This window comes from Pseudophryne corroboree, chromosome 1, assembly GCF_028390025.1.
Source record: "Pseudophryne corroboree isolate aPseCor3 chromosome 1, aPseCor3.hap2, whole genome shotgun sequence".
NCBI lineage: Eukaryota > Metazoa > Chordata > Amphibia > Anura > Myobatrachidae > Pseudophryne > Pseudophryne corroboree.
In genome coordinates, this window is record NC_086444.1 from 1,011,071,850 (window position 1) to 1,011,085,249 (window position 13,400).

At 49.5% G+C, this 13,400-nt stretch overlaps 1 protein-coding gene across 5 annotated transcripts in view; it reads left to right on the top strand.

Annotated features, from left to right (window-relative positions):
• CEP44 (centrosomal protein 44) overlaps positions 1–13,400 on the top strand; it is a 214,529-nt gene that overhangs the window by 12,794 nt on the left and 188,335 nt on the right. For all 5 annotated transcript variants that reach the window (XM_063920646.1, XM_063920645.1, XM_063920649.1 and 2 more), the window contains exon 2: positions 3,692–3,816. In XM_063920646.1, coding sequence (XP_063776716.1) covers positions 3,728–3,816 — 89 coding nt within the window. In that variant the 5' untranslated portion in view covers positions 3,692–3,727. The remainder of the gene's footprint in view (positions 1–3,691; positions 3,817–13,400) is intronic.

Below are 13,400 nucleotides of genomic sequence, written 5' to 3' on the forward strand. Positions count from 1 at the left end.
TCGGATCTGGTGGCCACGGCAACAGCCGGAAAATCCACTTTTTTACCTCAGGTCACCTCCCAACAGAAAAAGACACCGTCTTTTCAGCCGCAGTCCTTTCGTTCCTATAAGAACAAGCGGGCAAAAGGACAGTCATATTTGCCCAGAGGCAAAGGAAGGGGTAAGAGGGTGCAGCAAGCAACTACTTCCCACGAACAGAAGCCCTCCCCGGCTTCTACAAAGCCCTCAGCATGACGCTGGGGCTGTGCAAGCGGACTCAGGGGCGGTGGGGGGTCGACTAAAGATTTTCAGCACACAGTGGGCGCGCTCACAGGTGGACCCTTGGATCCTGCAGGTAGTATCTCAGGGTTACAAGTTGGAATTCGAAAAGTCTCCCCCTCGCCGGTTCCTAAAGTCTGCTTTACCAACGTCTCCCTCAGAAAGGGCGACGGTATTGGAAGCCATTCACAAGCTGTATTCTCAGCAGGTGATAGTCAAGGTACCCCTCCTACAACAGGGAAAGGGGTATTATTCCACACTATTTGTGGTACCGAAGCCGGACGGTTCGGTAAGACCTATTCTAAATCTGAAATCCTTGAACGTGTACATACAGAAATTCAAGTTCAAGATGGAGTCACTCAGAGCAGTGATAGCGAATCTGGAAGAAGGGGACTTCATGGTGTCCCTGGACATAAAAGATGCTTATCTGCATGTCCCAATTTACCCTTCACACCAAGGGTATCTCAGGTTCGTGATACAAAACTGTCATTATCAGTTTCAAACGCTGCCGTTTGGTTTGTCCACGGCACCTCGGGTCTTTACCAAGGTAATGGCCGAAATGATGGTTCTTCTACGAAGAAAAGGCGTATTAATTATCCCTTACTTGGACGATCTCCTGATAAGGGCAAGGTCCAGGGAACAGCTGGAAGTCGGAGTAGCACTAACCCAAGTAGTGCTTCAACAACACGGGTGGATTCTGAATCTTCCAAAATCTCTATTGACCCCGACGACACGTCTGCTGTTCCTGGGAATGATTCTGGACACTGTTCAGAAAAAGGTGTTTCTCCCGGAGGAGAAAGCAAGGGAGTTATCCGAACTTGTCAGGAACCTCCTAAAACCAGGAAATGTGTCAGTACATCAATGCACAAGAGTCCTGGGAAAGATGGTGGCTTCTTACGAAGCAATTCCATTCGGCAGATTCCACGCACGAATATTTCAGTGGGATCTGCCGGACAAATGGTCCGGATCGCATCTGCACATGCATCAGCGGATAACACTGTCACCAAGAACAAGGGTGTCTCTTCTGTGGTGGTTGCAGAGTGCCCATCTGTTAGAGGGCCGCAGATTCGGCATACAGGACTGGGTCCTGGTGACTACGGATGCCAGCCTACGAGGCTGGGGAGCAGTCACACAGGGAAGAAACTTCCAGGGCGTGTGGTCGAACCTGGAGACGTCTCTTCACATAAATATACTGGAGCTAAGAGCGATTTACAATGCTCTAAGCCTGGCAAAACCGCTGCTTCAGGGTCAGCCGGTGTTGATCCAGTCGGACAACATCACGGCAGTCGCCCACGTAAACAGACAGGGCGGCACGAGAAGCAGAAGAGCAATGACAGAAGCTGCAAGGATTCTTCGCTGGGCGGAAAATCATGTCATAGCACTGTCAGCAGTGTTCATTCCGGGAGTGGACAACTGGGAAGCAGACTTCCTCAGCAGACACGACCTCCACCCGGGAGAGTGGGGACTTCATCCAGAAGTCTTCCACATGATTGTGAACCGTTGGGAAAAACCAAAGGTGGACATGATGGCGTCCCGCCTCAACAGGAAACTGGACAGATATTGCGCCAGGTCAAGAGACCCTCAGGCAATAGCTGTGGACGCTCTGGTAACACCGTGGGTGTACCAGTCCGTGTATGTGTTTCCTCCTCTGCCTCTCATACCAAAGGTACTGAGAATTATACGGCTACGGGGAGTAAGAACAATACTCGTGGCTCCGGATTGGCCGAGAAGGACTTGGTACCCGGAACTTCAAGAGATGCTCACGGAAGAGCCGTGGCCTCTACCGTTAAGAAGGGATCTGCTTCAGCAGGGACCTTGTATGTTCCAAGACTTACCGCGACTGCGTTTGACGGCATGGCGGTTGAATGCCGGATTCTAAAAGAAAAGGGCATTCCAGAGGAAGTTATTCCTACCTTGATTAAAGCCAGGAAGGAAGTGACCGCACAACATTATCACCGCATTTGGAGAAAATATGTTGCGTGGTGTGAGGCCAAGAAGGCCCCAACGGAGGAATTTCAATTGGGTCGATTCCTACATTTCCTGCAGGCAGGATTGTCTATGGGCCTCAAATTGGGGTCTATTAAGGTTCAAATTTCGGCCTTATCGATTTTCTTCCAGAAAGAATTGGCTTCAGTGCCTGAAGTACAAACCTTTGTCAAAGGTGTACTACATATACAGCCCCCGATTGTGCCTCCAGTGGCACCGTGGGATCTCAACGTAGTTTTGGATTTTCTCAAATCCCATTGGTTTGAGCCGCTCAAATCGGTAGATTTGAAGTATCTTACATGGAAAGTAACCATGCTACTGGCCCTGGCTTCAGCCAGGAGAGTATCAGAGTTGGCGGCTTTATCGTACAAAAGCCCATATCTGATTTTCCATTCGGACAGGGCAGAACTGCGGACGCGTCCTCAGTTTCTGCCTAAGGTGGTTTCGGCTTTTCACTTGAACCAGCCTATTGTGGTGCCTGCGGCTACTAGCGACTTGGAGGACTCCAAGTTGCTGGACGTTGTCAGAGCATTGAAAATATATATTTCAAGGACGTCTGGAGTCAGAAAATCTGACTCTCTGTTTATCCTGTATGCACCCAACAAGAGGGGTGCTCCTGCGTCTAAGCAGACGATTGCTCGTTGGATCTGTAGCACAATCCAACTTGCACATTCTGTGGCAGGCCTGCCACAGCCTAAATCTGTAAATGCCCACTCCACAAGGAAGGTGGGCTCATCTTGGGCGGCTGCCCGAGGGGTCTCGGCATTACAACTTTGCCGAGCAGCTACGTGGTCAGGGGAGAACACGTTTGTAAAATTTTACAAATTTGATACTCCTGGCTAAGGAGGACCTGGAGTTTTCTCATTCGGTGCTGCAGAGTCATCCGCACTCTCCCGCCCGTTTGGGAGCTTTGGTATAATCCCCATGGTCCTGACGGAGTCCCCAGCATCCACTAGGACGTTAGAGAAAATAAGAATTTACTTACCGATAATTCTATTTCTCATAGTCCGTAGTGGATGCTGGGCGCCCATCCCAAGTGCGGATTGTCTGCAATACTTGTACATAGTTATTGTTACAAAAATCGGGTTATTATTGTTGTGAGCCATCTTTTCAGAGGCTTCTTCGTTGTTATCATACTGTTAACTGGGTTCAAATCACAAGTTGTACGGTGTGATTGGTGTGGCTGGTATGAGTCTTACCCGGGATTCAAGATCCTTCCTTATTGTGTACGCTCGTCCGGGCACAGTACCTAACTGAGGCTTGGAGGAGGGTCATAGGGGGAGGAGCCAGTACACACCATGTGATCCTAAAAGCTTACTTTTTGTGCCCTGTCTCCTGCGGAGCCGCTATTCCCCATGGTCCTGACGGAGTCCCCAGCATCCACTACGGACTATGAGAAATAGAATTATCGGTAAGTAAATTCTTATTTTAATTTTTTTATTTTCAGGAACTTTTTCACAAAGAAAGTTAAAAGTAAGAAACCATGACCACAGGGGATGTTAAAGGGGTAGTCCGAAAAATAGAACAAAGACTTAGATTGCTGAATTATCCAAGAGATGTGGACTATTCAGGGTAAGATGTTTTTATTAATGTACTTATAAAAAGAAAAAAGTTAAAAGTTAAAAAGTGTGCTTTATGGTTTGATAGTTACAATACAAAAAATAGTGTGCATGTAATTTGTAATGTATACATTATATATTTGTTTATTAACAGTCTCTTATATAGCGCAGCATTTTCTGTTGCTCTTTATAATTGGAAACCACAATGATAAAACAAAACTGAGTAATAACAGTCATAGGGGTATATGCAATTGCGGTCGAATTCCGACTGGAATTCGATAGTTTTTAAATTCGACACAATTCGACAGTCAGACACCCTCCCGCCGGGACCCGAATACGACATATTCAATAAAAAATGGATTCGACAGTCCCGCTGTCGAAAAACGGACCAATTGACGATAGTGTGCGTCCTGGATTCGACTTCCTGGACGGCACAAAAGTGTGTAAAAAAATCCTGAAAAAAAATGCGTGGGGTCCCCCCTCCTAAGCAAAACCAGCCTCGGGCTCTTTGAGCCGGTACTGGTTGTAAAAATACGGGGGGGAAAATGACAGGGGATCCCCCGTATTTTCACAACCAGCACCGGGCTCTGCTTCCGGTCATGGTGCCAAAAATACGGGGGACAAAAAACGTAGGGGTCCCCCGTATTTTTAACACCAGCATCGGGCTCCACTAGTCAGAGAGATAATGCCACAGCCGGGGGACACTGTTATATCGGTCCCTGCGGCCGTGGCATTAAATCAAGGGGTCCCCCCCCCCTCCAGCCACCCAAGGGCCAGGGGTGAAGCCCGAGGCTGTCTCCCCCCCCCCCCCCCCCATCCAAGGCCTGCGGATGGGGGGCTGATAGCCAAGTGACAAAAATAAAGAATATTGTTTTTTGTAGCAGAACTACAAGTCCCAGCAAGCCTTCCCCGCAAGCAGGTACTTGGAGAACCAAAGTACCAGCATGCGGGGAGGAAAACGGGCCCGCTGGTACCTGTAGTTCTACTGCAAAAAAAATACCCAAATAAAAACAGTACACGCACACCGTGAAAGTAAAACTTTTTCTCTGACGTCCTAGTGGATGCTGGGAACTCCGTAAGGACCATGGGGAATAGACGGGCTCCGCAGGAGACTGGGCACTCTAAAAGAAAGATTAGGTACTATCTGGTGTGCACTGGCTCCTCCCTCTATGCCCCTCCTCCAGACCTCAGTTAGAATCTGTGCCCGGCCAGAGATGGGTGCTCCTAGTGGGCTCTCCTGAGCTTGCTAGAAAGAAAGTATTTGTTAGGTTTTTTATTTTCAGTGAGATCTGCTGGCAACAGACTCACTGCTACGTGGGACTGAGGGGAGAGAAGCAAACCTACCTGCTTGCAGCTAGCTTGTGCTTCTTAGGCTACTGGACACCATTAGCTCCAGAGGGTTCGAACACAGGGCCTGACCTCGATAGTCTGTTCCCGGAGCCGCACCGCCGTCCCCCTTGCAGAGCCAGAAGACAGAAGAGAAGCGATGAAATCGGCGGCAGAAGACTCCTGTCTTCATTAAGGTAGCGCACAGCACCGCAGCTGTGCGCCATTGCTCCCACAGCACACCACACACTCCGGTCACTGTAGGGTGCAGGGCGCTGGGGGGGGGGGGTGCGCCCTGGGCAGCAATAAAAATACCTTTGGCATAAAAATACACATAATAAAACCCCTGCTATTTTTAATCAGAAACAGGACAGAAGCCCGCCGCTGAGGGGGCGGGGCCTTCTTCCTCAGCACACCAGCGCCATTTTCTATTCACAGCTCCGCTGGAAAGAAGCTCCCCAGGCTCTCCCCTGCAGTATCCTGGTACACAAAGGGTGAAAAGAGAGGGGGGGGGGCACATAAATTTAGGCGCAAAATTTGTATATACAGCAGCTACTGGGTAAACACTGAGGTGTAGTGTAATCCCTGGGTTATATAGCGCTGGGGTGTGTGCTGGCATACTCTCTCTCTGTCTCTCCAAAGGGCCTTGTGGGGGAACTGTCCTCAAATAGAGCATCCCCTGTGTGTGTGGTGTGTCGGTACGCGTGTGTCGACATGTCTGAGGTAAAAGGCTCCTCTAAGGAGGTGATAGAGCGGATATGTGTGTGACAGGGTGTCTCCGTCGACAACGCCGACACCTGTTTGGATATGTGTAAGTGCTAAGGTGAATTTATTGCACAAAAGGTTAGGGAACAGACAGGAAATCTACCCATGTCTGTCCCTATGTCACAGAGACTTTCAGAGTCTCTCAATGATCACTATCCAAAATAACAAACACTGGTATCGACATGGAGTTTAACGCCACTGTCGACTACGATAATGCAAAGTTACAGCCAAGATGACTAGAAGGTATTCAATATATGATTATTGAAATAATAGATGATTTGCATATCACTGATGACTCATCTGTCCCTGACACGAGAGTACACATGTTTAAGGGGAAGAATGCTGAGGTAAATTTCCCTCCTCTCATGAGGAAAAAGAGCGGGAATCTCCAGACAAGAGACGGCAGCTTCCCACAAGAGAATTCTCAGGCTGTATCCTTTCCCCACTAGGGCCAGGATATGTTGAGAATCTTCCCCTGGGTGTCCTGTTTGCACAGACGGTAGCACTTGCTATTCTCAGGGATCCTGCAGATAGCGTGCACATTCTAGTATACTACCCAGACCGGTGATTGTGTCGGCATGGGTTTATAGCGCTGTGGCAGCGTGGACAGGTACCTTATCAGCAGAGATTAAGACCCTAGTATGCATATAGATATAAATATATTAAAGATGCTGTCTTAAGTGATAGATATATAGTTATAAAGCATGCCCAAAGAGACATGAGTATACTGGGTCCTAGAGTCAAAGCTATGTCGATCTCTGCTTGACGTGTCCTGTAGAATATGCATTGGACAGATGATGCCGACTTAAGAGGCATATGGAAGGCTGAGGATTGTGTGGAGAAGGGTTCTCGGGCCTGGTCTCCACAGCTATAGCTGGTAATTCTGCTAGTTTGCCTTATATTCCTGCACAGCCTAAGAAAGCACGACATTATTAAATGCAGCCTTTCGAATAAAGAAACAAGAAAGTCTGAGGTGCGTCCTTTCTTGTCAGAGCCGGGCAGCTAGTTCCCAGGAACAGAAGTCCTCCCCGGCCCCTACAAAAATACACCAATGTCGCTGGGGCTCCACAGGCGGAGCTAGGTCCGGTGGGGACACGCCTTCGTAAGTTCAGCCACAAGTGGGTTCACTCCCTGTTAGATCCCTGGGCAATAGATATTATGTCTCAGGGATACAAGCTGGACTGTGAGAAGATGCCCCCTCACCGACGGCCCTGCGGGCTTCCCCCCAAGAGAGGGAGCCAGTGTTAACTGCAATTCACAAATTGTATCTTTAACAGGTGGTGGTCAAGGGTCCCCTCCTTCAACAAGAGGGTGTTATTATTCGACCATGTTGTAATCCCGAAACCAGACGGTTCGGTCAGACCCATATTGAATTAAAAATCCCTGAACATATACCTGAGAAGGTTCAAGTTCAAGATGGAATCGCTAAGAGCGGTCAGTGCAAGCCTAAAAAGGGGGAGACTTTATCGTGAATCGGGACATAAGGGATGCATACCTTCATGTCCCCATTTATCCACCTCATTAGGCGTACCTCAGAATTGCGGTACGGGATTGTCATTACCAATTTCAGATGTTGCCGTTTGGTCTCTCCACGGCCCCGAAAATATTCACCAAGGTAATGGTGGATATGATTGTGCTCCTGCGGAAGCAAGGTGTCACTATTATCACGTACTTGGACGATCTCCTCATAAAAGCGAGATCATGAGAGCAGTTGCTGAACAGCGTATCACTTTCTCTGGAAGTGTAACGGCGACACGGCTGGATTATATATATTCCAAAGTCGCAGTTGGTTCCTACAGCTCATCTGCCTCTCCTAGGCACGATCCTAGACACAGACCAGAAAAGGGTTTATCTCCCGATAGAGAGAGCTCAGGAGCTCATGACACTGGTCAGGAATCTATTAAAACCAAAATAGGTGTCAGTGCATCACTGCACTCGAGTTTTGGGAAGGATGGTGGCATCATACGAGGCCATCCCCTTAGGCAGGTTCCATGCGAGGACCTTCCAATGGGACTTACTGGACAAGTGGTCCAGATCACCTCTTCAGAGGCATCGGTTAATCACCCTATCCCCCTGGGCCAGGCTGTCTCTCCTGTGGTGGCTGCAGAGTGCTCACCTTCTCGAGGGCCGCAGATTCGGCATTCAGGACTGGATCCTGGTGACCACGGATGCAAGCCTCCGAGGGTGGGGGGCAGTTACATAGGGAAGAAATTTCCAAGGTCTGTGGTCAAGTCAACAGACTTGCCTTCACATCAATATCCTGGAACTAAGGGCCATATACAACGCCCTAAGTCAAGCGGAGATCCTGCTTCGCGACCAACCGGTTCTGATCCAGTCAGACCGCAGGGGTTCATGTAAACCGCCAAGGCGGCACAAGGAGCAGGGTGGCGAGGGTAGAAGCCACCAGAATTCTTCGCTGGGCGGAGAATCAAGTAAGCGCACTGTCAGCAGTGTTCATTCCGGGAGTGGACAACTGGGAAGCAGACTTCCTCAGCAGGCACGACCTCCACCCGGGAAAGTGGGGACTTCATCAGGAAGTCTTTACGCAGTTTGCAAATTGATGGGAACTGCCTCAGGTGGACTAGATGGCGTCCCACCTCAATAAAAAGCTAAAAAAGGTTTTACGCCGGGTCAAGGGACCCTCAGGTGATAGCTGTGGTCGCACTAGTAACACCGTGGGTGTTCCAGTCGGTCTATGTATTCCCTCCTCTTCCTCTCATACCCAAGGGCTGAGAATTGTAATAGAAGCAGGAGTGAGAACAATATTCTTTGCTCCGAATTGGCCAAGAAGGACTCGGTACCCGGAGCTGCAAGAAATGCTCTCAGAGGACTCAGGGCTTTTTCCTCTCAGACAGGACATGTTGCAACAGGGGCCCTGTCTGTTCCAAGACTTACCGCGGCTGCATTTGACGGCATGGCGGTTGAACGCCGGATCCTAGCGGAAAAGGGCATTCCGGATGCAGTTATTCCTACGCTGATAAAGGCTAGGAAAGACGTGACAGCAAGACTTTTTCACTGTATATGGCGAAAATAGGTTGCTTGGTGTGAGGCCGGGAAGGCCCTACAGAGGAATTCCAGCGGGGTCGATTCCTGCACTTCCTACAGTCAGGAGAGACTATGGGCCTAAAATTAGGATCCATAAAGGTCAAGATTTCGGCCCTATACATTTTCTCTAAAAAAGAACTGGCTTCACTGCCTGAAGTTCAGACGTTGTTCCGGGGGTGCTGCATATTCAGCCTCCTTTTGTGCCACCGGTGGCACCTTGGGATCTTAACGTTGTGTTGGATTTCCTGAAATCCCACTGGTTTGAGCCACTTAAGACCGTGGAGCTAAAATATCTCACGTGGAAAGTGGTCATGCTATTGGCTTTAGCTTCGGCTAGGCGTGTGTCAGAATTGGCGGTTTTGTCATGTAAAAACCCTTATCTGATCTTCCATATGGACAGGGCAGAATTGAGGACTCGTCCCCAATTTCTTCCTAGGGTGGTATCATCGTTTCATTTGAACCAGCCTATTGTGGTGCCTGCGGCTACTAGGGACTTGGAGGATTCCAAGTTGCTGGACGTAGTCCGGGCTTTGAAAATTTATGTTTCCAGAACGGTGGGAGTCAGAAAGTCTGACTCGCTATTTATTCTGTATGCAGCCAACAAGGTTGGCGCTCCTTCTACGAAGCAGACTATTGTTCGCTGGATCTATAGCACAATTCAGCTGGTTCACTCTGCGGCTGGATTGCCGCATCAAAAATCGGTGAAAGCCCATTCCACAAGGAAGGTGGGCTCTTCTTGGGCGGCTGCCCGAGGGGTCTCGGCTTTACAGCTTTGCCGAGCTGCTACTTGGTCGGGGTCAAACACGTTTGCTTAGTTCTACAGGTTTGATACCCTGGCTGAGGAGGACCTTGAGTTTGCTCATGCGGTGCTGCAGAGTCATCCGCACTCTCCCGCCCGTTTGGGAGCTTTGGTATAATCCCCATGGTCCTTACGGAGTTCCCAGCATCCACTAGGACGTGTCACGATCCGGGTATCTGGACGCCATTACCTGCCGTTTAGGTGTCTTCTGAGACTGGCCCAGCGTTCCAAATCCGGATCTCATCTGTGTCAACACTCTGCACATCCCTCCTGTCATTCTGAGACACTACCACGGCGGCGCCATGTTTGAATCCAACATGGCGTCTCCCGTCCTCCGCGGCCTCCGCCGCCGTTACTGTGTTATTGCTGCAGGTTCTCAGAATCATGTATCATGCCTGCCGCGGCCTCTGCTGCCCTCCAAGTGTCTCAGCATATAATTGTCATCTGGCGTCTCCTGTCCTCCGCGGCCGGCGCCGCCATTATCATTATGTTTGCACATTTCATTTCAAACCAGTTTTCCCTCCAGGTTCCAGCATGGGCACAGCCATGTTGGATTTGATCACATGCTCCAATTCCTCCAATCCACCGTTGCTGGAATCTGCATAATTGCCCAGCCAATGCCTGCATAGCAGCAGGTATAAGTATCCTGTGTCTGGGCCAGATGAAGGTCATACCTTGTTCCAGTCTCTCTCTCCTGTGGCTTGTTTCTCCAGGTTCCAGCTCCTGTCTCCAGCATCCACAAAGAGACCCGCACCTGCTTTCCATCCTGCGGTGCAGCCTGACTTTGCAATCCTCTGTGACTGATCCAGCTTTCAGCTATTACCTCGTTTGCTTCCAGCTTCCAAGCTTGCAGCTATTAACCCATCTGTTTCCAGCAACCTGCTTCCAACAGAATTCAGCTTCCTTAAAGAGCCGGTGTTCTCCCAGTGGATTTCTACTTACCAGCAGTATCCACTACCACCGGTAACCACTCTTTATTTCATCTGTTTCCACGCACCCTAGTATCTTTCAGTTTTAACTCCGTGTCTCCACCATCTGGCTGGTTCCGTCCAGTGACTCCTACAGTGCATTCCAGTTACCAGCATCATCTCATACATCTACTGGCGTGTTCCTCGGTTGTCTCCACTACTACAGCCCGGCCTGGTAAGGTTATTCTACCCAAGGACTATAACATCCGTTCTGCAACCTACCAGTGCCCTGTTATACCTTTTATGGTTTAGTGATCCGGGAACTGTATTATCTGCCACTGCTAATACTGACTGTGAACGCTGTTGTGATTATACGGAGTCTGTTTAATAAACTTTCATTTGACTTTTAACCTGCTTGTCATGGTCACACCTTCGGGTTTCCTTCCACACTTATATGTCCAGGGGTCTGATTAAACCATCTAAGTTTAACTTCATTCCAGCCCCTACAACTGAGGCTTCCTCCCGTCAGCCTAAACCCTCAGTTGTGACAGTAAGCACTGACAATATGAATCCAGCCGGAGACCAGGATCAAGCGGCTAGACCTATGCAAGAACTGGCAGCCAGACTCGAACATCAGGAGGCTGCACAAGGTCACATCATCCGCTGTCTCCAGGATCTCTCTACTCGGCTGGATGGGATTCAGACGACCCTCCGTGGACCTGGCACGTCTGGTGCGTCCACCACAGTGACTCCAGCTGTAACCCCACCCACCTTGCCCATTTCCATACCACGTCTTCATCTTCCAACGCCAGCAAAATTTGACGGATCTCCAAGGTTCTGCAGGGGATTTCTTAACCAATGCGAAATCCATTTTGAGCTTCAATCTGGCAACTTCCCCAGTGACCGTACCAAAGTTGCTTATATTATTTCTCTCCTCAGTGGCTCAGCCCTTGATTGGGCATCACCGTTATGGGAGAAGTCTGATCCCCTGCTGTCCTCCTATACTGACTTTGTAGCATCATTCAGGCGCATCTTCGACGAGCCGGGCCGGGTTTCCTCTGCTTCATCTGAGATTCTCCGTCTACGCCAGGGAACACGTACTGTGGGACAGTATCTTATACAGTTCAAAATCCTGGCATCTGAACTGGCCTGGAACGACGAGGCCCTGTATGCTGCATTCTGGCATGGCTTGTCAGAACGCATTAAAGATGAGTTAGCTACCAGAGACTTGCCTTCTAAGTTGGATGAGCTAATTTCACTATGCACGAAGGTTGATCTACGGTTCAGAGAGAGAGCAACCGAGCGAGGAAGATCATCCGTTCCTAAATATTCTGCTTCTCCTCGTCAACCATCTCCATCCAAGGATGAGCCTATGCAAATTGGTCGTTCACGTCTATCTCCCGCTGAGCGCCGAAGACGCCTCTCTGAGTCTCTATGTCTCTACTGTGCAGCTCCGTCGCACACTATCAACGCCTGTCCCAAACGTTCGGGAAACTCCAGATCCTAGCTCGCCAAGGAGAGGGCCGGCTAGGAGTAATGATCTCCTCTCCATCTCCTCATGATTGTAACCTCCCAGTGTCGCTCCAAATTGCTCAACGTTACAGGAACGTCATTGCCCTCCTTGATTCCGGAGCAGCTGGGAATTTCATAACCGAAGCTTATGTTAAACGGTGGTCCCTACCCACCGAGATACTGTCCTCGTCCATCTCTTTGACTGCCGTGGATGGCAGCAAGATTTTTGACGCAGTCATTTCCTTAAGGACTCTTCCAGTTCGTCTGAGAGTGGGAGTTCTTCATTCTGAATATATTTCTTTTCTAGTGATTCCAAGAGCCACACATCCAGTGGTTTTAGGCCTTCCATGGCTCCGTCTCCACAACCCATCGATTGATTGGACGACTACGCAAATACTGGCATGGGGTCCCTCCTGTGCTGAGACTTGTTTAGCCAAAGTTCTTCCTGTTTGTTCTTCCTTCCCCAGGTCATCTGATGTTCCGCCTCTTCCATATCAAGACTTCACGGACGTGTTCAGTAAAGCCTCTGCTGATATCCTTCCTCCTCATAGAGAATGGGACTGCCCAATCGACCTCATTCCAGGGAAGGTTCCACCGCGAGGTCGAACTTATCCGTTGTCTCTGCCTGAGACACACTCCATGGAAGAGAACATCAAAGAGAACCTGGCGAAGGGTTTCATCCGACCATCTTCTTCTCCAGCCGGCGCAGGCTTCTTCTTCGTTAAGAAGAAAGACGGTGGTCTGCGTCCGTGCATCGACTACAGAGGTCTGAACGACATTACCGTCAAGAACCGATACCCTTTACCCCTGATTACCGAGCTCTTTGATAGAGTTAGTGGTGCAACCATTTTCACAAAGCTGGACTTGAGGGGTGCCTACAATCTCATCCGAATCCGTGAGGGTGACGAGTGGAAGACCGCCTTTAACACCCGTGACGGACATTATGAGTACCTCGTCATGCCCTTCGGATTGAGCAACGCTCCAGCAGTCTTCCAGCACTTCGTGAATGAGATCTTCAGGGACATCTTGTACCGCCATGTCGTGGTTTATCTAGATGACATCCTCATCTTTGCTAATAATCTCGAAGATCATCGTTTCTGGGTAAAAGAGGTTCTTTCCCGTCTCCGTGTCAATCACCTCTATTGTAAATTGGAGAAGTGTGTGTTTGAAGTTAAAACCATTCCGTTTCTAGGTTACATTGTGTCCGGTTCCGGACTAGAGATGGATCCTGAGAAACTCCAA